Here is a 25,145-nt window from a genome sequence, read left to right as displayed (position 1 = left end):
AAGTGTCCTGGTTGACTGACCGCTCTCACAAGGAGAGGGTCATAAACTGTCAGCAGGCCCCCTGGCCAGAAGATGATGTAACACCCCTAAGACTTCTCTATACATTTGTATGAAGCACCTGACTTTGATAAAAGTCAGGACTGCTGACCCCACATGACTTTTGCATAACATCTCAGTGTATAAAAGTAGACCACGGAAAATAAAGAATTGGGATCAGTTCCTTGAAAGACTGGTCTCTCCATGCCTCTCTCCCTCTCAAATTCTAGCTGAGTCTCCATCTGGAGCACGGAACCCGCCATGCTTACTAATTATGCCTGGGCTTCTAAGATCCGACTGGGGAGGCCTCAGTGTCTCCTCTCCTTCGGGAGAACGGAAGGATGCCTGCGGCCTACATAAGTGGTGCAAACTTCTTGTCTTGAAGTTTTATTGGTCTCCCGCGTAAACCAAGCTACTCAGCCTCTTTTCTCCACTGAATTTTCCTACTGAGCTATCCTCATTCCATTACTCTTTATACCTCTAATTAATATCTAATTGAAGCTATTGTATCCTGATCCTTGCCGACGCCGTGCCCTCTTCGAACTCCCTGGATCAGCCGGGGCTGGACCCTGGCAAGCAGGTATCATTGTTCCTAGCTGAGGAGACCGAGAATCACAAAATTTCTATTTTTGTTTATATTGTGTTTAGAAGTTCATTCACTTTCTACTATACCACGTTGTATCATATAGATTGCTTGTCTCTTCCACTCAAGTCAAAACTTCTCAAAGGTGGGGATTGTGTCTAACCCTTAGATTCCCATATCAACCACGATATATATCTCATAACTACTCAATAAATGCCAAATGAATGGATGACACATTATTGAACTTTAATTTTTAAGGAGAATGGGGAGCTGTAATAACAAAACCTGCCAACGCCTCCACCCATCTCCTGAGGGTACCCATGTATCCTTAGTAAACTGCTCAGCCACCAGCACACAGATTCTTGCCGCCAAACTAATAATCCATCCCTCATTCCTTGACAGGACTCCAGGAAACCTTCCCGGAGGTCTACTAAAAGGAGAAAGAGGACCATAGCTGATGAATCGGCTGAAAACGTCATTGACTGGTGGTCAAAATATTATGCCTCCCTGAAGAAAGCGCAGAAGGTAGGTTCTTTCTTGGCTGTGACAGTCACGTGCCTTGATAAACACACAACACCCTTTACCACCCCCTCTAAAATGCTGCATTAGTCCCTCTTTTTGGTTCCACTCTAGGTAGGCTCTACCTGGGTGTGGTTCCATTAACTGCTGAAGGCTACAAGCCTGGAAGGACCAGGGTCCAGAACTGCAAACTCCTTACTGTCTGGCTGGAGCTGGCCCTAGGACACAGGCTCTGCTGTAAATGCTGGCAGGATGTGATGTCTATCTCGGCATCCAGAGAATCTGCCCACCTCAGGGAGGTCCAGCCAGGAGAAATGGGGTCTCTAGACAGGTGGGCATCAGTGAAGGGGGCTTCAGGTTCACCTGGAGACACCCAAGTTCAAGTGTTCTCCAACTGAACTCTAAGTTCAAAGAGGAAACTATCAAAGTAAAGGCTGGGGTCTTGGCCTTAGCAAATGGCAATAATCAGCAGATCCTCATGCTCCTGGAACAAGAAAGGAATTGAGTTATAAAGTCAGAAAACCAGTGGGGAGTGGGTCTGGAGATTTAGGGAAAAGCTCAGTGGCTGAGTTTGGTAAGACTTCTCATCCTTGAGTAAAAATGGAAAGGAAATTCTGATGTTATTATCATATTCTATTGAATAGGAACTCTTCTGTTCTTTATTTGGAAAGACTGTATTTCTTTTTTTCCCACTTTTTTTTATTAGAGTATAATTGCTTTAAACTTCGTATTAGTTTCTGCTATACAACAACGTCAATCAGCTATGTTGCTGTCATTCAGTCGCTCAGTCACATCCAGCTCTTTGCAGCCCCATGGACTGCAGCACACCAGGCTTCCCTGTCCTTCACCATCTCCTGGAGCTTGCTCAAACTTGCTTAATCAGCTATATGTATACATATATTCCCTCCCTCCTGAACCTCCCTCCCACCCTCACCCTTTGTATGTAGGTTATCACAAAGCAGCCAGCTGAGCTCCCTGTGTAACGCAGCAGCTTCCTGCTAGTGTACATATGTTAATGCTACTCTCTCAGTTTGTCCCCCCACAACTTCCTGCACTGTGTCTACAAGTCCATTTTCTATGTCTAAGCCTGTATCCCTGCCCTGCAAATAGGTTCATCAGTACCATTTTTCTAGATTCCATTTGTATGGGTTGATGTTGTTTTGTCACTAAGTTATGTCCGACTCTTGCGACCTTATGGACTGTAGCCCACCAGACACCTCTGTCCACGGGCTTTCCCAGGCAAGAATACTGGAGTGGGTTGCCATTTCCTTCTTCAGGGGATCTTCCTGACCCAGGGACCAAAGCTGCATGTCCGACATTGGCAGGCAGGCTCTTTACCGCTGAGCCTGCAGAGAAGTCTTATATATATATGAAGTGAAGTGAAGTGAAGTGAAGTCCCCCAGTCATGTCCGACTCTTTGCGATCCCATGGACTGTAGCCTACCAGGCTCCTCCATCCATGGGATTCTCCAGGCAAGAGTACTGGAGTGGGTTGCTGTTTGCTTCTCCAGGAGATCTTCCCAACCCAGGGATCAAACCCGAGTCTCCCGCATTGCAGGCAGACACTTTACCATCTGAGCCACCAGGGAAGACTTATATATATATATATATATATATATATATAGTCGTGTTTAACTCTTTGCAACCCCTTGGACTATGTCGTGTTTAACTCTTTGCAACCCCTTGGATTATACAGCCCATGGAAATCTCTAGGCCAGAACACTGGAGTCGGTAGTTATTCCCTTCTCCAGGAGATCTTCCTAATCCAGTGGTGGAACCCATATCTCCTGCATTGCAGGTGGATTCTTTACCATCTGAGCCACCAGGGAAGCCCATATATATACATTAATATATGATTTTTTTTTCTCTTTCTGACTTACTTCACTCTGTATGACAGATTCTAGGTTCATCTACATCACTTCAACTGACTCAATTTCATTCCTTTTTATGACTAATATCCCGTTGTATATATGTACCATGTCTTCTCTATCCATTCATCTGTCGATGGACAGTTAGCCATGTCCTGGCTGTTGTAAATAGTGTTGCAATGGTATGGAGGGTCCTTAAAAAAACTAAGCATACAACTACCATATGATCAGGGTCCAGAGCTGCAAACTGCATAGAAGTTCCACTATGGGACATATACCTTAAGAACAACTTAACTCAAAAAGACACATGGACCATAGTTTCTCCATCTAGGACTATCCATGAATATTGATATACAGTTAAATAAATAAACAACCAAGTGTTAGTCCCTGCCTCTAAGCTCCCTCCTCTGCTGGAGTGGACACTAGCACTTTGGGTGAGTGTGCAGCCCCTTCCTCTTTCTCTGTTAAGCTCCACAATTCCAGCACAAACCCAGCAGCCCAAAAAGTCAGCGGGGATACTCACAGATGCAAATCGGGATGATGCTCCAGGGATGTGGAGGAACAGCAGGGAGAGGGGTTGCTTTTCCAGCGGCTGAGAGGAGACTGCACCTAGAGGACAAGGACGTCGACAAGCTTGGTGGCCCTGGTCCTGGATGTGTGGGCACCTCTTCTCTAAGGCAGGGCATATCCCTACACTTTAGTCCTAGGCCTTTACAGCAAGGCTTCCTTTGGGAGCTACCAAGGACTGTTTCAGAGAAGGCAATGGCAACCCACTCTAGTACTCTTGCCTGGAAAATCCCATGGACAGAGGAGCCTGGTAGGCTGCAGTCCATAGGGTCGCTAAGAGTCGGACATGACTGAGAGACTTCACTTTCACTTTTCACTTTCATGCATTGGAGAAGGAAATGGTAACCCACTCCAGTGTTCTTGCCTGGAGAATCCCAGGGACGAGGGAGCCTGGTGGGCTGCTGTCTCTGGGGTCGCACAGAGTCGGACACGACTGAAGCGACTTAGCAGCAGCAGCAAGGACTGTTTGCATATTCTTTTAAAATGCTGAGGGCTGAGGTAATTCAATGAGAACTGTTAGCAACCTGGGTTAATAAATGAGATGTGAGAGTGTCATCATCTTGTTTCCCTCTTTTCTCAAAGGAAAAGGAGAGCAATTCCAAGGAACAAAAAGGCAACACAGGTGAGTGGCTGTTCTGGGGACTTGTAAATGCAGCATAAAGCCATTTGAGTGAGAAAATGATAAAACAGGAGCCACGAGAGCAACCTTGGAACCCAACGCCCTCATTTCCCAAGTGAGGAAATAATCCTAGGAAGATGAGAGCACCTTAAAGAGATTGTGTAGCTGATTTGAGCTGGACAGGAACCAGATCCCAGGAGCCCAGGTCTCCTGAGCTCAGTTCAGTACTGAAGTCGACCCACTGACTCAAATCTCTACCCTAAAGTATTAATGTAGAAACAGCAGAGTAAAAATAGGAACAAACTGGGATGGCAGGCCGAAACCAACATGGTAAACTTTAATACAGGTGACCTGGATTTAGGTTCCAAAACTCGGCTGACAAGGATTGGATAGAGCCGGTTTGGCAGAAGCTCAAATGAAAGAGCCCTGGGATTTGAAATGACCTCAAACTTGATGTAAGCCAGCAGTAGGTCTTGGCTTAAAACAAGGGGAACACCAAGTGCTGTTTCAGGTAACACAAAAGTAAGAAGACCAGAGTCAAGTTCAGTTCCTCAGGCCACTCCTGTTAGCATATTTAATTCTAAGACCAACCCCAGGACATAAACAGTAGTATCTTGGTTTGCAGATAGTAAAACCGAAGTACAAAGAGGTTGTGTAACTTGCAGAAGTTTATCTGGCTAGAAAATATCAGAGCTAGAAGTCTGTCTCAGGTGGTTTTTCTCCAGAACCTGCTCCTAAAAAATTACCAAATAATCTCTCAAAGTACATTTGTGACTTTGTTTAAGACTATTAACCTATTTGAGTTTGAAGATATTTTTTTAATATTTATGATCTTTATTTATTTATTAGGCTGCACCAGGTCTTAGTTGCAGCATGCAGGATCTCTGGGCTTCGTTCTGGCATGTGGGCTATTTTTTTAAGTTGTAGCGTACAGGATCTAGTTCCCCAACCAGGGATCAAACCCAAGCCGCCCGCACTGGAGAGCAGTCTTAGACACTGGACCACCAGAGAAGTCCCAAGACTGAGGTTGTTGAACTAGACAGTTCTCAAGATCCTAAAGAGATCTGAGGGGGAATGGATCTCAAGCTTTAGTGTCACTTTATCCTGGGTCTGTTCTTTACTAGCTGGGTGACTGGGCAAATTACTCACTCTCTCTGTGCCTAGTATAAAGAGTTCTCACATATCGCAGGAAGGCCTGCACGTTGCTAGCCCCAGGCATCTGCTGACATTGCCCTGCTCCTTGAGTGGAATCTCCTCTGCTCCTGCAGTGCATGGTCTGTAGGACTCAGGGCAGAAATCCTACTATGAAATGTTATAATTTCTTCTTTTTTTGCTGTGCCATAGAACATGGGGAAATCTTAGTTCTCCAACCAGGGATGGAACCTGTGCCCCCTGTTTAACCACTGGGCCACCAGGAGAGTTTCTCTATTCCTTTTTTAAAAGAAGGGTCATGACACATGCCAGAGCAAAGGAAAAGAGGGAGCTTGACCTTGTCTCTTCTCATCTAAACAGCCATAAGAAGTCTAATCATTTCCACTAAATATCCACAGAGGCAAAACCAGATGAGGTAGTGGTAAATATAGACAGCCCGAAGAAGAAGAAAGACAAAATACTGAAGAAGAAACCCAAAGAAGATGAAATTCCCAACCTGGCCGTCTTGCAGGTGTGTGGACACAGCCATCTTGGCCATGGTTAGGGCGGGAAACTCAGAAGGGGGTTCTTTTAGTCCTTCAGTCAACTTCAGAATGCCTTTGTCTGAACTAACTTGCTTTGTCTTTGTTATCATCACTGATTCAAAGCAACAAACTGACAAGAATGCAAGCCAAGACAGTAGAGCTTGTTCTTTTTCCATTTTCTGCTTGCCCATATTGAGAAGGGGCATACTTTCTATTGGCTAGCCTGGATGCAGCAACGTAATTTAGTGTGTGAGTTCCCCTGGGATCACTTCTTGGGGCTTGACATCATCATGCAGATGTGCACAGACTCGAAATAGCAAGAGTTTTAGCTCTTACTAAAGTCAGCTCCATAGACCAATCCTAACATTAGCCAGAGGTTGTTAGCTAGAGGCAAATTGACGGATACAAAAATTGGGAGTATGAAAATTATGTCCCTAGATACTGAATTTAGCTAAGTTATTTTGATGGGAAATTTGAAGAAGTGATCTAATTATATTACTAAACCAAAAACTCAATTTTCCATTTCTAAAATATACGTGTACTTTTCTACTTGGAAAATTCACAGCTATATGCATTATAATAAAAGCAAATATTCCATCACTTTATATACATTAAGAATTAATGTTTAATGAACAGTTTTTAATTTGAATATCCTCAAAGTATGTCAGTCTGTATCTGACAATCAGTGACATCAATTAGCTATAAAAAGGTTAGCCACATTTATACTTATATATTACATTTTTTAAAAACTTTGGTTTAGCTATGCTTCTTAGAATTTGAAAGTTTATCAGAAATGTTTTATACATTTCAAAGTGGTAGCTAGTTCTAGGAATGTCAAGTCAACCATATTTCTTATTTTGCTAAAGATAAATTAATACTCCCTCTTATACTTTCCCAAGAGTTGTATAGGAAGACTGGTTTTGGGGAATCTTGGCATTTTTTCATTAAATCAATCCTGGGCTTTCCTTCCTCTAAGCACTCTCTCCTCCCTTCTTCCTAAAGATATATGATGGGGATCTCGAGAGTGAATTCAACAATTTTGAAGACTGGGTGAAAACCTTTGACCTGCTCAGAGGCAAGTCTATGGAAGATGACCAAGGCCTCGATGGAGACCGAGTCGTAGGAAAGTTTAAGGCAGGTTCCAAAGTTAACTCTTTTATTTGGCTCTCCTGTCTGTAAATATCAGATATGACTTAATTCTGTGGGACGGTGGTGTGCAATGTGGGTAAGGAAAATCCTTGATCTCTATGCAAGACCCTCCCTTTCTAGAATTCCACAAGACCAAGCCCTCGTCTTTTAAAGTATTTGATTTGTGGCCAGTAAAGTAGATTGGAGCTCAATCTGTGGAACATGAGGAACCAGAGTCATTACCTAAAAAGATCACTGAGTTTTACTCTTCTTTCCCCACCCCTGGCCTCCCAAACATTTGATTGACACAAACCTACCAGCTGAATGATTAAACTGATCAAACAACACAAGCCCTTCATCTGGCAGACTTATGGTGTCAGCCTCACAAAGTAATAGGTGACACTTGCTATGAACCTACTGCACACCTGGGCCCTTTATATGAAAGAGACGTGTTGGAAATCACATGGGCATTGCAGCTTGCCAATCTGAATTTTAAATCCTCATTGTGATACCATCCAGCTTCATGATCTTGAGCAGTACTTGACCTTCCTGAGCCTTGATTGCAGCATCTAAAAATAGAAATACTGCAGTCAGAATGGAATGAGATAATGGGAGAAGATGCTAGCTCAGCACCTCACATGTACAAGGCACTCGGGATCCCATCTGATGCTCCTATTCATGTTTCTCATGTAACAGCCCACTGAGGAGGGTGTTGCTGTACCAACACTGATTCACTGAGGTACCATGAAGAAGTACAGATTGCAGGCAGATTATATGAACTGCCCAAGGACACCCAGGGGCAAGGGTAGGGCTGCCTCAGGTCCTGTTGGGTCCCAAGCTGTGGTTGCTTCCCAGAGCTATTCCCTATACGGTTTTCAGTGGAGCATATCATCATCTTGTTTCAACGGGTGGTGCTTTGTGGTTCCAGGGCTCCTTCTGCATCTACAAAAGCCTGGAGGATTCCAGCATCGAGGACAGTGGGCAGCTGAGAATCCAGCAAGGGATTCCACCAAACCACCCCATCAAAGTCCTGATCAGGGTGTACATTGTTGCGGTGAGCCATCCTCGTTTACCCTGAGGGGTTGTCGGAATCACCAAGAGCTGCCACAACAAAGTATTATAGACTGGGTGACATAAACAGCGTTCCTTTTCTCCAGTTCTGGAAGCTGGAGGTCCATGATCAAGGTGCCACCAGAGCTGGTTTCTGGTGAGATGCATCTTCCTGGCTTGTAGATAGCTACCCTCTGGCTGTGTCCTCACAAGCCTTTCCTTTGTGTGTGTGTGTGTGTGTGTGTGTGTGTGTGTGTGTATGTGTTTGTGAGGGAGAAAGAGACACACACACACAGAGAAGGAGAGAGACAGAAAGAGGAGAGGAGATATGTTGTCTTCCTCTTCTTGTAAGGTCACTGGTTCTATCAGTTTAGGACATCACCCTTAGTTCAGTTCAGTTCAGTCGCTCAGTTGTGTCTGACTCTTTGCGACCCCATGAACCGCAGCATGCCAGGCCTCCCTGTCCATCACCAACTCCCGGAGTTCACTCAGATTCACATCCATCGAGTCAGTGATGCCATCCAGCCATCTCATCCTCTGTCGTCCCCTTTTCCTCCTGCCCTCAATCCCTCCCAGCATCAGAGTCTTTTCCAATGAGTCAACTCTTCGCATGAGGTGGCCAAAGTACTGGAGTTTCAGCTTTAGCATCATTCCTTCCAAAGAAATCCCAGGGCTGATCTCCTTCAGAATGGACTGGTTGGATCTCCTTGCAGTCCAAGGGACTCTCAAGAGTCTTCTCCAATACCACAGTTCAAAAGCATCAATTCTTTGGTGTTCAGCTTTCTTCACATGACCACTGGAAAAACCATAGCCTTGACTAGACAAACCTTTGTTGGCAAAGTAATGTCTCTGCTTTTGAATATGCTATCTAGGTTGGTCATAACTTTCCTTCCAAGGAGTAAGTGTCTTTTAATTTCATGGCTGCAGTCACCATCTGCAGTGATTTTGGAGCCCCAAAAAATAAAGTCTGACACTGTTTCCCCATCTATTTCCCATGAAGTGATGGGACCAGATGCCATGATCTTCATTTTCTGAATGTTGAGCTCTAAGCCAACTTTTTCACTCTCGTCTTTCACTTTCATCAAGAGGCTTTTTAGTTCCTCTTCACTTTCTGCCATAAGGGTGGTGTCATCTGCATATCTGAGGGTATTGATATTTCTCCCAGCAATCTTGATTCCAGCTTGTTCTTTTTCCAGTCCAGCGTTTCTCATGATGTACTCTGCATATAAGTTAAATAAGCAGGGCGACAATATACAGCCTTGACGTACTCCTGTTCCTATTTGGAACCAGTCTGTTGTTCCATGTCCAGTTCTAACTGTTGCTTCCTGACCTGCATACAAATTTCTCAAGAGGCAGGTCAGGTGGTCTGGTATTCCCATGTCTTTCAGAATTTTCCACAGTTTATTGTGATCCACACAGTCAAAGGCTTTGGCATAGTCAATAAAGCAGAAATAGATGTTTTTCTGGAACTCTCTTGCTTTTTTGATGATCCAGTGGATGTTGGCAATTTGATCTCTGGTTCCTCTGCCTTTTTTAAAACCAGCTTGAACATCTGGAAGTTCACGGTTCACGTATTGCTGAAGCCTGGCTTGGGACCTCGTTTAACCTTAATTAGCTCCGTAAAAGCCCTGTCTCCAAATACAACCACATCGGGGGTTACAGCTTTGACACAGGAATTTTGAGAAAACATAATGCAGTTCTTAATAAGGGGTATAAAGTTTGGTTGGGCTTCCCTAACGGCTCAACAGGTAAAAGATCTACCTGCAATGCAGATGATGCAGGTTCAATCCATGGGTTGGGAAAATCCCCTGGAGAAGGAAATGGCAACCTACTCCAGTATTCTTGCCTGGGAAATCCCACAGACAGAGGAGCCTGGTGGGTTGCAGTCCATGGATGTGACTTAGAGTTGGATGTGACTTAGCGACTAAAGAACAATAGAGTTTGCTTGGTAACACGGACATTTGCTGGCTTTTCACTCAGCGAAAATATTCCCAAGCTGCCAGGACCACTGTGTGTAGCTCTGTTTGCTCTCTGTGGTTGGCTGCTAGCTGAGCAGAGAACCAAGCAGCACTGAAGCAGGCAGCTCCCAGGCAAGCCAGCCAGTGAAAAGAGCCAGGGCAGAACAGGGCAGCCGCTGCTGCTCAAGCCTCCCGCTCCCACCCAGCTATGCCTCTGCTCTGCTGCAGTCAGACGTTTCATTTCCAGTACATTCCCAAGAAAACTATTATCTGCCCTAGGCTTCCTTTCTGACAGTGAGGGCACTGATCTTTCATTGTGAAACTTCTTAGCCCGATTGCCAGGAAGCTTGGGGCCAAATTTGCTGCTTGATCAAAGTGACCATGTGCTCGACTTTCATGGTTCATGTATTTGTATTTTGACCTTGAAGTTGATTTATAGCCATATTATTGCATATTAACTTTTTGATTACATTGCATAAAATATTTTTAAGAAACTGAAATGAAACATAAAACAAAGATGAATTATTCTTTAATGCTAAGGTAGAATGAAATGTCCCCTTTCCAGCATGCAGTTCTCATGCTCCCCTCATTATTAGTAGCAATGCCATCATCACCATGACCACCACGTGCAAGGCATGTTCTAATCACTAAGGATGTTGTGATGGGAAAAAAAACCAAAACAGTCCTTGCCTTCAAGGAAGTCACAATCTAGTTGGAAAGATGAGAAGTACTTGTAAAGTGTTACTGGCAATGCCAGTGGTCTATATTAAACACTCAGCCACAGGAGAATTTAGATAAATCTCAAAATTTTGTTCAAGAGGTCACTCATGTCTTGGGAGAGATAATTAATGTGCATTCCTCAGGAAATAGACCATGTGTTCAAATAAATTTGAGGAAATGTTGTGAGTATAATAATTCTTTCCCTTGTCCAACCCCTGAGATACATAAAGTTCATTAGCATGCTGAATGCTCTGAGAATTCCAGAAGCAAAGAAACTGATTTAACAGCTTGATTCTTTAACAGCATTTTCAAACCTTATTGCCCACACCTATTTTTCCTCCCTACAGAAAACCCTGCCATCTTTTTCATGAATCAAATAGAACATAGGATCTGTATAGGAGGAAGGAGAGACTAGAGAAGGATTATGATTTGTGTATTCATTTAGCAAATACCTGCAGCACACTTTTATATTTATACATATGTACGTGTATATGTGTATGCATATATCTATATTTATATACAGATACCCTCTAGAATAGGCAATGGCACCCCACTCCAGTACTTTTGCCTGGAAAATCCCATGGACGGAGGAGCCTGGTAGGCTGCAGTCCATGGGGTTGCTAGAGTCAGACACGACTGAGCGACTTCAGTTTCACTTTTCACTTTCATGCATTGGAGAAGGAAATGGCAACCCACTCCAGTGTTCTTGCCTGGAGAATCCCAGGGATGGGGGAGCCTGGTGGGCTGCCGTTTATGGGGTCGCACAGAGTCGGATATGACTGAAGTGACTTAGCAGCAGCAGCAGCAGCAGCAGCACCCTCTAGAATGCAGATCAGGTTCCTGCTCAGGAAACAGCATGAAGGAAGGAGGACTGGGACTGAAACTTGAACACAGGTTGGTCTTGAACAAATGAAGAGTCAGAGAATATCAGCCCTGAGTTTTAGGGTTTAGGATAGACTGTGGATGGCCAATGTTTTTCCTTGACATTTCTAGTAACAGTGATTATGTGTGGTTTGCTTTCTCACACTGATTTAATTAACTAAATAATTGAAATCTTGAAATCTCTTAATTTGATAAAAATACCAAAGAAGTAAAAAATTACACTACTTAAAAGTTGCGTGGAGAAAGAAATCAAATCCCCTCAATTCTGCAATTCCATCCCCAGAAATAGCTTACCCTTCTTATGTATATATACTCTTTTTATGCAAACACATCTCTATTTACACTTGTCTACAACTACATCCAGATATATATTTTAATGGAGTCCCACTTCATGCATTACATGTTGATCTTCTATTTTCTTTCTTTCGTTAGTAATGTATCTTGGACATTTTTCTAGATCGCTTCATACAGGTCTTTTTCATTCCTCTTAGTAACCACCTAGTGTTTTACTGAATTAACATAGTATCCATTCATTCATTCACTCATCAAAATTGGGAAGACCCTATCTTAAGACCTGGAGATAATGTAATGAACAAGACAGATAGTACTCTCTTGCTCTCATGGAGATAATAACTAGTTGGAGATGATATGAGGATTAGGAGGGTATAAAAATAACCACAGACAGATAAATAAGCAAGATAAATGTTAGAGATAACTGCCACATAAAGAATTAAAATTGGTGATGTAATCAACTATACTTCAACAAAAATTAATTTGGCGATGTGATGAGAGTAAATGGGAAAGGGCCAATTTTGAATTGTTTCTTCCAAAGTAATTGACATGTAAGTTGTTCACAATTTTTAGTTATTAAACGATATTCTAATGAACAACCTTGAAAATATAGCTTTGTGTCTGTAGGATAGAGTTCTAAAAATAAGACTGTTTCTTATCCAGCTCTCAACTCTGCACTTTCTCCATCTTTTCCATATCTTTCCTCACCATCTCCCTACCCTGGTCCTCCCTGATGGAAATGGGTTGTTACTTAGCTGACCAGCACTCAATGCAAGACTGATGGGCTCATGCATTTCAAAGCCAACTGGTTTTAGGAGAAGCTTTTATGTGTAGCCCATAATATTACAGATGAATCTCAAAAAGATGACTTGTTTTGTCCAAGATCACATGACTACTTAGAACTGGAACTCAGATTCATGCCTTTTGCCTCCTCGTCCAGCAGGTTCCTCTTTATTCTGTCCCAACCAGTGCTTCCCACTGGAGAGACAACTCCAGAGAGAGCAGGACTTGAGCAAAGCTGGTAACTTTTAACAGCCGAGTGGAAAGGCTAAAACAGTGGTTTTTAAACTTGGCTGAATCATCTAGGAAGCGTCTAAAAAAATCACAAAGTCCAGGAACAATTAAATACCTGGGGATAGAACTCAGTTCAGTTCAGTCACTTAGTCATGTCCGACTCTTTGCGACCCCATGGACTGCAGCACGCCAGGCCTCCCTGTCCATCACCAACTCCTGGAGTTTACTCAAATTCGTGTCCATTGAGTCCGGTGATGCCATCCAATCATCTCATCTTCTGTTGTCCCCTTCTCCTCCTGCCCTCAATCTTTTCCAGCATCAGAGTCTTTTCAAATGAGTCAGTTCTTCACATCAGGTGGCCAAAGTATTGGAGTTTCAGCTTCAGCATCAGTCCTTCCAATGAATATTCAGGACTGATTTCCTTTAGGATGAACTGGTTGGATCTCCTTGCAGTCCAAGGGACTCTCAAGAGTCTTCTCCAACACCACAGTTCAAAAGCATCAATTCTTTAGGATAGAATTCAGGCATCAGTATTCTTTAAAATTACCAGATGGTCCCTGTGCCCAGTGTTGAGAACCACTGGACTGAAGGATTTTTTTTTTCCTCCCTCTTCTCCAGGCATTTAATCTTAGTCCAGCTGATCCAGATGGCAAATCGGATCCCTACATTGTGATCAAGCTTGGCAAAACTGAAATCAAAGACCGGGACAAATACATCCCTAAACAGCTGAACCCAGTATTTGGAAGGTCAGTGGCCATCTGAGTCTCACTGCACTGTCCTCTCTGTGTTTGCTCCTGTGGTGTTTCTTTGAGGAGGGGGTTGGTGTGTAGAGCTGTATGGGCCTGAGTACACAGTGCAGATTAAATGCTGGCTCCTGCTCATGATAACAGCCAATCAAGTCAATATTCATGGGGAAGGGCCGGATTCTTTCCTTGGTCTCTTTAGCAGTTTGGTTGTGCATGATCTTCATGCCCATGGTTTTCCAATAATGATTTTCCCAGATCTCAAATGTAAGAGGCCCCTTGAACAGTCATAAGGTTCCCCCTCCTGCCTTGGAGAGAGTCCATTTTTACAGACCAGATAATTGAGGCCCAGAGAGGTTTAGAAATTTGTTCTAGTTCACACCACTCATAAGTAGAAGAGAAGGAGCCAGATGTTTAGTCTTCATCTGTTACCAAAGGGATTTTTGCTTCGTATCATTTTTCAGTTCCTTAGGGCTTCCCAGGTGGCACTAGTGGTAAAGAACCTGCCTACAAGTGAGATACATGTCAGAGACGTGGGTTCAATCCCTAGGTTGGGAAGATCCTCTGGAGGAGGGCAAGGCAACCCACCCCAGTATTCTTACCTGGAGAATCCCATGGACAGAGGAGCCTGGTGAGCTATGGTCCATAGGGTTGCAAAGAGTCGGACAGGACTGAAGTGATGTAGCATGTAGCACACTGCAGGCAAAAAGTTGAATTGCACCCCCAGTGTTCCTGCAAAGTGTTTACAAGACATTGCATTTGCATATTTTAGGTGAGCCAGGGATTCTCCAGTTCTCAGCAACCCTCCCCCAGAATACTGGAGTGAGTATCCTTTGCTTTCTCCAGGGGATCTTCCCAACCCATGGATCGAACCCAGGTCTCCCACATTGCAGGTGGATTCTTTACTGGCTTAGCCACCAGGGAAGCCCTTCAGCAACCTTATCACCCCATTTATCTTCTAAAAGGGTTGTGTTTGTGAGCCTGACTGCCATTAACTCTGGAGTCAAGCACACCTGGGTTTCACTTTGCCACATTATGCAGATGGCTTAACCTCTCTGATCTGTAGCAATAACAGTGACACTTGACCCTCATACGCCTTCAGAAGATTAAGTATGATAAGCACCCAGCATTGTCTATGACATTGCGTAGTAGCTACTCAAAATGCATTAGCTTCCTTCCTCTCCACCTTGATAATCATTTTAGCAATGTACACATCTTAAGTATATCTAATTCCTTTTTTCCCAGAGTCCCAAGGACCATGGGATGAAATCTCTATCCACCTCATTTAAATTCATTTACACAGTTGTGGTCGCTTTGGAACTTCTGACATTTGATCAGAACCAGCCTCTTACATGTGATTCAGTTCAGTTCAGTCGCTCAGTTGTGTACGACTCTTTGCGACCCCGTGAACTGCAGCATGCCAGGCCTCCTGTACATGTTATTGCTCCCCAGGAAATAAGACAATAAACAATCTTGCTTGTTCCGATTAAAGAGAATGATTAAAAGGATGTGCTAGAGAAATGTACCCTTGCTTCCCTGATCGGAGATGACTTTTATCATTATCTGCCGTTTATGTAACCAGCACTTCTTTTTGCCAAGCGCTTTGTAGTCACTTTTTATGAGCTGCTCTCTCCATAATGCCATGAATTAGACTGGTTTTATAACCTCCACTTATGACCATGGTAAACAAAGGAGAAGCTGCTGGGATATTCCTTCCTGCCTCTGGCACTTCAGAGCCTCTTCCAGGAGCCTTCCAGGTGTGGATGCTTTGTGGATGTGTATTTAACTGTTACTCAGGGAAAGATACTGCTGGCTCAGTCTTGAAAAATTCTAGCAGGGGCCATGGAGGGCTCTTGTGCCTGGACTGGGGTCTGGGGAACCCCTCTTTGAGACCTTTATAAGAGGATGTCACAGGCTTCTCCCCTGATGCCCTGGCCCAGACCTGCCTTAGTTTTCTTCATAACCTCTAGCATGAATTGGTGTGTTTATCGTGTGTTTATGGTTGTTTCCCATCTCCCCACTAGAATGTGAGCTCCATTCCAATGGGGACTTGATCAAGTACCCTGTACCCTGTACCCTGCTGTAACCCTAGTGCCTCAGACAGGGCATAGCACAGAGCAGATGCTCTTTGAGTATCTGCAGAATTATAGAATAAACGAATGAATGTACAATGGGGAAACAATCCTTCGGTAATTTTTCAGTGGGATTTCAGGGAACCCCATTATCCTGAGGGTGTACACATCTGAAGAGTTGGAGGTTCCTCATTTTCTTAGTAACCACAGTGCCTGATACACATGACACATATTATGATGTCTCATAAATGTCAAATGAACAAATGAATCAAAAAAGAAGTAATAATTGGACAAAGAAACAATGGGACATCTTTTCTCCAAAGGTTCACAGTACTGAATGTTTCTATAAGACTCAGGTTTTACCCATTTCGTGATGCATTCTCTTTTCTCACACCAACGTTGTATCCAGAGGTCATATCACATTGACACCCAAGTTCGTATAAGTCTAATTTTCCCCCTGAGTGACTGGAGATCCAGTCATGGCAAGCTGCTTTTGGTGGTTTTCCTAAGGACAGCACTAATGAAAATTCAGGAGAGGTGAACCAGTAAGCACACAGCACACCATCCTGAAAGACGGATCAGAGCATTTGAGCCCTCTGTCCTCTGTCATGGTTGCCAGGGGCAGTTAAACACTTAATAAGTCTTTCCTTGGTGGCAGCAGCTTGGTGATGGCCAAGCTCAGAGGTGGCTGGGGGCTTTCTGGTGAGATGCCTCTAGAATATCCATTACAGCTTTAAATACAAATCTTGGAAACCCAGGGAGGTAATACTATGACTTCAGGTGGAAGAAATGAACTCATTTTCTGCACAGCTGTATTCCTGGCCTGCTAGGGCTGCCTCAGTCAGTTACAGGCAAGGAGCTGTCCAGCATCTCTGCATTTTTCTCTCTGGGGAGGGTTAATTGGCTCTGGGCTATGCTGTGATTGCTCTCCCTACCACTCTGGAGAGTGAGAGTCGGGTTAAGTGGGCCTGACCTTGAAGGCCACAGCCCAGACAGGCCTGAGGACAACTGGGGAAATAATGCGCCCTCTAGTCTCCTCTCCTCCCTGCCTCCTCTCTGTCCCTTGCTCCCAGACCAGCCCTCCCCGTGTTGCCCCAGAGCAGAGTCAGGAACAGCTGGAGAAACATTGGTGTTTTAAGAACACATTTGCCTAAAATGCAGGCCTACATTCCCAATTTAATTCTTAATCACCTTCTCTAATGCTCAGTAGAACAGATAACACATTGTTACAGGAAATCTGACATCATGCCTATTCCTCTCAACACTGCATTAGGGTGGAATTGTGGAGGGAGCATGGAATTAGAAGGAAACTGATACTTATCTTAGTTTGACATGATCTGTGATCTTAGGCCAGTCCTCTGTGTTCTCTGGACTTCAGTTTCCTTAGCTGTAAAAGGAAAAGATTGGATATGATGATTTCTGAGATCCTGCACAATTCAAAGAAACATTTATTGTGTCTGCTTTCTGCAGCTGAAGTACAGGCTCCAACAATGCAGAGATGAGGAGGGCAAGTCTCTCTGTTCACAAGGGGCTCAGAATCTTGTATAGACACATCCCAGTCCTGCACGTCTATGTTTTCATGGTTTTCCATTGTCAATAGGATTTTCATCTCAAATAAACGCAGCTGATATTCCTTGATGAATCCACAATGGAGGGGAGAGGAAATGGCAGTTTATTGGGCACCAGTTGAATGCCTGGAAGTAAAATCTGTGTTTTGTATAAACAAGATCCCATTTAACCACTATGCTATATTATAAAGAAGACGTATTATTTATCCTCGTGTACATGTAAAGAGCCCAAAAGAGTTGAAATAACTTTCCCAATGTTTTACAACCAGGAAGTAGCTGATTCAAAATCAAGATTAGAAATCAGTCCTGTTTGAGACCAAAATCTAAGGACTTTGCTCTTCCTCGTGCTGTCACCCTAGTTGAGACTATAAGATGTGACCCATGAGAGAGTAGATGATTGGCTACTGGAAATTGACAAAAGGGTTGGAAATTGTTTGCATCTCAATGAAAAATTAAACTACATAAATATCCATTAAGTAGTAATTGGGTTTCTCAGTGTTTAGTGAGTTCCTACGGACTGTAGGCCTATACTTAACCACTTGGTGCAAAGAGCCAACGCATTGGAAAAGACCCTGATGCTGGGAAAGATTGAAGGCAGGAGGAGAAGGGGGCAGCAGAGGATGAGATGGTTGGATAGCATCACCCACTCAATGGATATGAGTTTGAGCAGGCTCCAGGAGATAGTGAGGGACAGGGGAACCTGGCGTGCTGCAGTCCATGGAGTCACAAAGAGCTGGACATGACTTAGTGAGTGAACAGCAACAATGGACTGTAGGTGAGCTAAAAGTGAAACAGGAAAAAGTTCTCTGCAGCACCAAATGCTGTTGATTCCTAAAGCCTCTGCTTGGACGGCAGGTCATTTGAGATCCAGGCCACGTTCCCAAAGGAGTCCTTGCTCTCTGTGCTGATCTACGACCATGACTTGATTGGGACGGACGACCTCATTGGTGAGACCAGGATTGACCTGGAGAACCGCTTCTACAGCAAGCACCGAGCCATCTGTGGCTTGCAGAGTCAGTATGAGATGTAAGTTCCTCTTCCTGTGGAGTCACTGTTGGTGCCCTGAGGCTGCAGCCCAGGCGCTGGGAAGACCACCTAAGACTCAGTTTTAATATCTCAGATGGGCTCCATGTCAGCAGGGCTCACTGCTGACATGGAAACTGCTCATTGCACCTGAAGCTATTTGGGGCTGGGGAGGCAATATTGATTTGGAACCCAGGGCAGATTCTTCAAGTCAAGAGTTGTATTTGTTCAGTTGATTAGCTGGTCCTGGTGGACTGAGTTCTCAGTGGGGAATGATGCTAGAAGAATGATTAACATAATACAAATGCCAATATCCTAGTTAATTACAACCAACACTCACAAGTACTTAAAATATACCATGTACTTCATATGGTATATCTAATTCAGTTCTCAAAACCCATTGAGATGTTATTCCCATCTTACACATGAGGGAGAAGTGGGTCCAAGTCTCTCTTTAAAAAGGTTTTTGAGCTCTGCTTAATTTTAGAATGTATACTAGATTTCTTTTTTCAGTTCAGTTCAGTTCAGTTGCTTGGTCATGTCCGACTCTTTGTGACCCCATGAACCGCAGCACACCCGGCCTCCCTGTCCATCACCAACTCCCAGAATTTACTCTTTTTTTAAGTATGGCTTATTTGATATCTTAAGAGAAAATTCTTATAAATATCAGCTATGAGAATATATTAAAAAAAGGAAAATATAAAAACATCCATTAGACTTCCATGGTGTAATTTTAGAAATATTTTTGAATATAAAGTAATATATATTCCTTGTAGAAAATTTAGGAAATACAGGAAGTACAAAATGATGCTCAAATTATTTCACTCATAGATAAAACTTACATTAAAGAGTGTGTATGTATTTCCTTTCAGTATTTTTTCTATGCTGCATGTATGTATAGTTGCTCAGTTGTGTCTGACTCTTTCCGACCCTTTGGGCTATAGCCCACCAGGCTCCTGAGTCCATGGGATTCTCCAGGCAAGAATACTGGAGTGGGTTGCCATGCCCTCCTCCTCCGGGTATCTTCCCAACCCAGAGATTGAACCTGTGTATCCTGTCTCCTGCCTTGAGAGCAGCTTCTTTACCTGTTGAGACATCAGGGAAGCTCTTTTTCTACGTTATTTCCTCCCAGAATTGGACTCATACTAACCATACAATTTCCTAAGCTTCTTGTTGCATTTATACGTTATATCATAAGCATTCTATGATATTAAATATTCTTCAAAATCATTATTTTAACAGCTCTCTGGTATTCCCTTATATAAATTTATTGTACAATTATATAACCAGTTTCCCTTCTTGAATTTCAGGGCATTTACATTTTTCTTCCTTATTCTATTAGAAATATTGCTGCTATGAGCATTACCATACAAAAGCCATTGCAAACCTTTCTGATAATTCATTCAGTGTTCATCCATCGACATGGATTTATTCCATTGAAAGGAATGCACACTTTAAAAACTTTTAATAGTAACATCCAGATGTCTCTCCAGAAGGGGTGGACCAATTTAGACTCTCATTAACATAGTCCAAAACATCTATTTCCTCCATGGAATGATTTTCAGACAAGTCTCTACTGCTGGCCTGTTCTTCTCTGAACCGAGCATGCCATTTCAGTCTGGGGACTTCAGTGAATGGAGAAGCCTTCTGGAGTATTTATATCATTCTCAAGTACCTGAGAGGGTAGCATTCAGAGAATGATTAGCTGTGTGCACTGTGAAGTCAGTAAAGGAGACCACATGTAAACGTGGTGTATCTTTTGTTCAAAAGAATTTCCTGACAGTGGAATTACCAGGTATCAAAATAGTTTAGTTAGGTAAGTTGTTCACTGAGGTCTTAAAAATAGACAAGAACACCTATTTCTGGGAAGGTCTATGTATGGGCCTGGCTTGGAATCTTCTTCAGGATCTTCATATTTCTGAACCAAGGTAGGAAAGCTGTTTTACAGCCGTGTTTTGTTTCTTTCAGTGTTTAAATGGATTAAATTCTGATGAATCCCGCATCCCAGGGAGCAGAGAAATCCAAGCTTATCTCAGTCATGGTTCCTAGGGAGCGTCTCATTACAAGTTAATGATTTTTTTTTTTAACCAAATAGCTTGTTTTTAAGGAAGGAAGGGGTTGGAAAGATCTGGAAACTCACCACTAAGAAATGACTGATTAGAGAAATGGCACCTCAAGACTTCCTGCCTGGGATGTGAGTCTACAGTATGATTTTGGAAAAGGAGAAGAAGAGAGGAAAGATGCAGAGAAACTAGAAGAATGAGCTTGGCTTTCTTCTTGGAAGTAGCAGCCAAATAGCTATCCTGCTAGTGACAGGACAAACTAACCAAAACTACCTGCAGAGAAATCCATAGAGACATAGAGCACACTGCTGATTACCAGAGGCTAGCCTGGGCACAGGGAATGAGGAGTAGCTGCTTAAGGGGTAGCGAGTTTTCTTTTGTGGTGATGAAAAAAATTTTTTTTTGGCACTGGATAGAGGTACTGGTTGCACAACATTATGAATACACTGCTGCTGCTGCTAAGTCGCTTCAGTCGTGTCCAACTCTGTGCAACCCCATGGGTGGCAGCCCACCAGGCTCCCCCGTCCCTTGGGATTCTCCAGGCAAGAACACTGGAGTGGGTTGCCATTATACTAAATCCCACCAAATTGATCAACTTTAAAATAGCCAATTTTGTTATGTGAACTTCACTTCAGCTTTTTAAAGGATGCATTTGTTTTAAAAAAATGTATATGAAACTACCTTAAAAGAAATGTTCTGTCAAGCTATTCCGAAGTTCTGCCTTTCATACAAGCACACATATGCAGAGGTATTGACTAGAAAAGAGAGAAAACAAACAAAAACAAAACCGCTAGCCCCAAGCATGTGGCATGTCAAGTTAAAGCTAAAGGACACCACACAGGTCATACTGAGGTGGTCCTTTCACAGACATCCTGGGGGGCGGCTCCTGAGGCAGCCCGGACCTCACCCTATGTCCTTTGTCCACTTTTCAGAGAAGGATACAATGCCTGGCGAGACACATCCAAACCTACCGAAATCCTCACCAAGCTCTGCAAAGACAACAAGCTGGATGGCCCCTACTTCCGCCCTGGGGAAATACAGATAGGAAACCAGGTCTTTTCTGGAAAAACAACCTTTACCAAGGAGGACACGGGTAACTCCCCACAGTGTATCCTGCTGAAGTGGTTCTTCTTTTGAAAAGCCTGCTTTCAGTGGTGTTGATGACTGAAGGCAATGGTCATCTACTATAAAGTTAATGCATGGAAAAGTACTGAGGAGGATGAAGATCACTTGTAATCCCCAAATTCAGAGATAATGATGGTGCATGGTGGTATATTTCTTCACAGTGTGTGTGGGTGTGTGTGTGCGCATGCAATATGCCACATTTTTACATAATTTTAAATATGCTATATATATGGTACATTAATATGCCATATATATATATATAGTTTTGTACTCTGCCTTTTCTACTTCCAATAGATTATGACAATTCTCCTCTGTTCTTTGAAACTATCTTCGATAATCTTCTATTTTATGGCTGTGACATTTCCATTGTGTCCATTTTTATGGTGTCACTTAATGCTTCCATGAACCTCCTTACACATATTTTTGCATATTTCTGATGAGTCTACAGTACATATCATAGAAGCAGAATTGTTGTGTCAGAAGATAGACAATACCTTAAAATGAATATTATATAGAATAAATACTTGGACACAACTCAAATTATCCCCATAAGTGTTACACCAACAACTCTCCTTTTCCAACACCAAGAAATAGATTTTTCCATATGAGCAACATAGAACATATCAGGAGGACTCCAGAAAGCCTTTCATAAATTTAGGATGAGAAAAAAAATCCCCTTTAAGGATATAAAACAATTCCTGTACTATCACACCTATCCATTTGATGCTTAAAGATTACCCATATATGGTGCAGTGCTTCTGATGCAAAAGCCCAATTACGTACACGCTACAGGGTGTTCCGACACTCTGTTGATCCCACCACTTTAATGCCAAGATTTCTTTTTATCTTGTTGTTTTGGTCCCAAGAAATTCTAAGAGGTTTTCCTCATGCAGAGTTATTGATGTCTAGTATATTAACGATATAGATGAATTTCAGTGAGAAAAATACTTTTTCACAATAGACTCTATTAAGCCAATTTAGTCCCTTGGTCACTGTTCTACATTTCATGATTAAACAATTTATTTGCCCACCAAAAACCTGAAATTATGTTCATCAAGATAAGTTCTTGACTGATTAAACTTTATGACAAAGATTTAATTCATCGATTACTTGTTCATCCCTATTGACTTTTACTGACTATAATTATTGTTGTTGGAAGATTCTCTTGGTAGCCTTTTATTTCTTTGGTTAAACCAGGTTCAACTTTTCCTATGTCAAATTTGGCCATTCTAAGGTTTGTCAAGAAGATTTTATTCTTTCAACAATTTTTGTCTTATTTGGCAAGTATTTTTTCTACCAATAGTTTTTATCATGAATTACCTTTTTTAAAAATAAAGTGATAGATCAGAGAATGTTTTCCCTGAGTAGGTGCTGGTAGGAGTGAGAGATCTCAAGCAATAATGAGAAGAGTCATAAGACGTCAATAAGCACATGTTATGTCTATTTCACCACCTTGTTTAGGACCACTCTGATCCCCCGGGCCCTCTCCCACTATAGTGTTAGCAAATAGCTTTATGTCTCCAGAAAAAGTACCCTCTCTTATCCCTTGAAGCCAAGTTTGTAAGTCATAGACTGAAGGAGTCTGATTCAAGGGGTGAAGGGAGTCCTGTACTCCCAAGACCCTGACTGTGCTGAGTCCTCTGGTCAACCCGTCTCATTTCCCAATCTCTTAACTTTTTTTCTTAATTAATTTTTTAAATTGATGTATAGTCGATTTACAGCATTGTGCCAGTCTCTGCTATATAGCAAAGTTGGTAAGAAAAGCCAGGTCTCTGCTATACAGCAAAGTCTTTCCTCAGTTATACACGTATATATATATTTTAAAAATTCTTTTTCATTATAATTTATCCTGGAAGATTGGCTATAGTCCCTTGTGCTATACAGTAGGACCTATTCTAAACATAATGGCTTGCATCTACCAAACCCAAACTCCCAGTCCATCCCCCTTAGCCCCCTCCCCCTTGGCAAGGGGGAAGATCACTTGGCAAGATCACAAGTCTGATCTTTACGTCTGTGAGTCTATTTCTGTTTCATAGATAGATTCACTCTCTCAACTTTCACTCTCCTTCCCCTCCCACCACTCTACTCCCACCTCTTTCCATTTTATTTGTCCTATTTCTTTTTTGCTATCTCTTCTCTCTACCTGTATATTTTCTCTCTACTTGTATGTTTAAATAAACCTTTCAAACACTTTCAGGGAGTGTTTGAAAATGTATCTGACAGTTCATCAATGTCCCCTTACAGGAACACGCATCTGACAAGTCTCTGTATTTTTCTCTCTTCCATGCAGATGAGACGGTGGAGTCGTATGAGCACTTGGCCCTCAGGGTTTTACACTCTTGGGAGAATATTCCAGAGGTTGGGTGTAGGCTGGTTCCTGAGCACATAGAAACACGGCCACTGTACCACAAGGATAAGCCCGGAATGGAGCAGGTAGTGGCCAAGAAATGTTCATCCCCAACAAATGAGACTTTTGCCCTAAAAGTTAATCTTGTTTGTGCCATATAGTAATGGCTCCCAACTAGGGACAGTTTTTCTCCCTCCTAGCCTGGACATTTAGCAGTGTCTGAAATATCAGTATTTTGGGTTGTCTCAAGTGGGTGAGGGTGCTACTGGCTTCTAGTGGGAAGAGGCCAGAGATGCTGCTGAACATCCTATTTTGTACTGGGCAGCCCCTCACAACAAAGAATTATTCAGCCCCAAGTGAATGTTAAGATTGAGAAACTCTGCCCTAAAATCAGAGTTGGATTTATTGCTCTTTCCTTTTTATGATTTGAGTAATCAAATTCTTTCAGAAGAATATTGACATTTAAGAAAGTTCAAAACCCATTTGATGTACCCAAGAACTTGTCCAAAATCTATCAGTAACCACACATCCCAGTAGTTTTCCCAGAGGGGCAATAGATGGAAGCTTACCTTGAAGAATTAGCAAAAACAAGCTGTGTGGAAGATAACTAGAGATCTGGGTTATGAGTTGGAAGGGAAAAGAAAACTTTATTAAGAAACTTTTAATGTCCTAGATTCCTTATGGAAATAATATCACTCAGTTAGGATAACCAAGGATATATTTATCCATATTATGGCCATTTTGAGAGTAAAAGAGGTCATTATTAACAATTAAGCTGCTACAAAGGGCCCACGCCAAGGTTTTCCTAGACAAACGGAGGTGTAGGGGTCACCTAAGCCTTATTTCTTAATATTGCCTCATGATGAAATTATTATGATCCTTACTTTTAAGAAATTGTGGTTAGGAGAGTTTAAGTAACTTGCACAAAGTTACTCAGCTGGTAAACAATCTGCCTGCAATGCAGGAGACCCCCGTTTAATTCCTGGGTTGGGAAGATCCCCTGGAGAAGGGATAAGCTACCACTCCAGTGTTCTTGGGCTTCCCTGGCGGATCAGATGGTAAGGAATCCACCTACAGTGCATGAGACCTAGGTTCAATCCCTGGGTTGGGAAGATCCCCTTGAGGAGGGCATGGCAACCCACTCCAGTATTCTTGCTTGGAGAATCCCATTGGACAGAGGAGCTTGGCGGGCTACAGTCCATGGAGTTCCAAAGAGTTGGTCATGACTGAGCAACTAAGAACAGCACAACACAGAGCTGGGATTTAACCCAGACAGCTTGAGTCCCTAGTTCTG

General features: G+C 42.7%; 1 protein-coding gene across 1 annotated transcript in view; it reads left to right on the top strand.

Moving 5' to 3' along the window:
* FER1L6 (fer-1 like family member 6) overlaps window positions 1–25,145 on the top strand; it is a 173,224-nt gene that overhangs the window by 128,069 nt on the left and 20,010 nt on the right. Inside the window, exons 27-35 of the mRNA XM_002692627.6 lie at window positions 1,022–1,144; window positions 4,155–4,194; window positions 5,742–5,854; window positions 6,870–7,001; window positions 7,924–8,049; window positions 13,529–13,656; window positions 18,149–18,319; window positions 21,312–21,472; window positions 23,795–23,937. Of these exons, the coding sequence (XP_002692673.5) occupies window positions 1,022–1,144; window positions 4,155–4,194; window positions 5,742–5,854; window positions 6,870–7,001; window positions 7,924–8,049; window positions 13,529–13,656; window positions 18,149–18,319; window positions 21,312–21,472; window positions 23,795–23,937 (1,137 nt within the window). The remainder of the gene's footprint in view (window positions 1–1,021; window positions 1,145–4,154; window positions 4,195–5,741; window positions 5,855–6,869; window positions 7,002–7,923; window positions 8,050–13,528; window positions 13,657–18,148; window positions 18,320–21,311; window positions 21,473–23,794; window positions 23,938–25,145) is intronic.

The sequence above is a fragment of the Bos taurus genome, chromosome 14, assembly GCF_002263795.3.
Source record: "Bos taurus isolate L1 Dominette 01449 registration number 42190680 breed Hereford chromosome 14, ARS-UCD2.0, whole genome shotgun sequence".
Taxonomy (NCBI): Eukaryota; Metazoa; Chordata; class Mammalia; order Artiodactyla; family Bovidae; genus Bos; species Bos taurus.
This window is presented reverse-complemented; position numbering and strand designations above follow the sequence as displayed.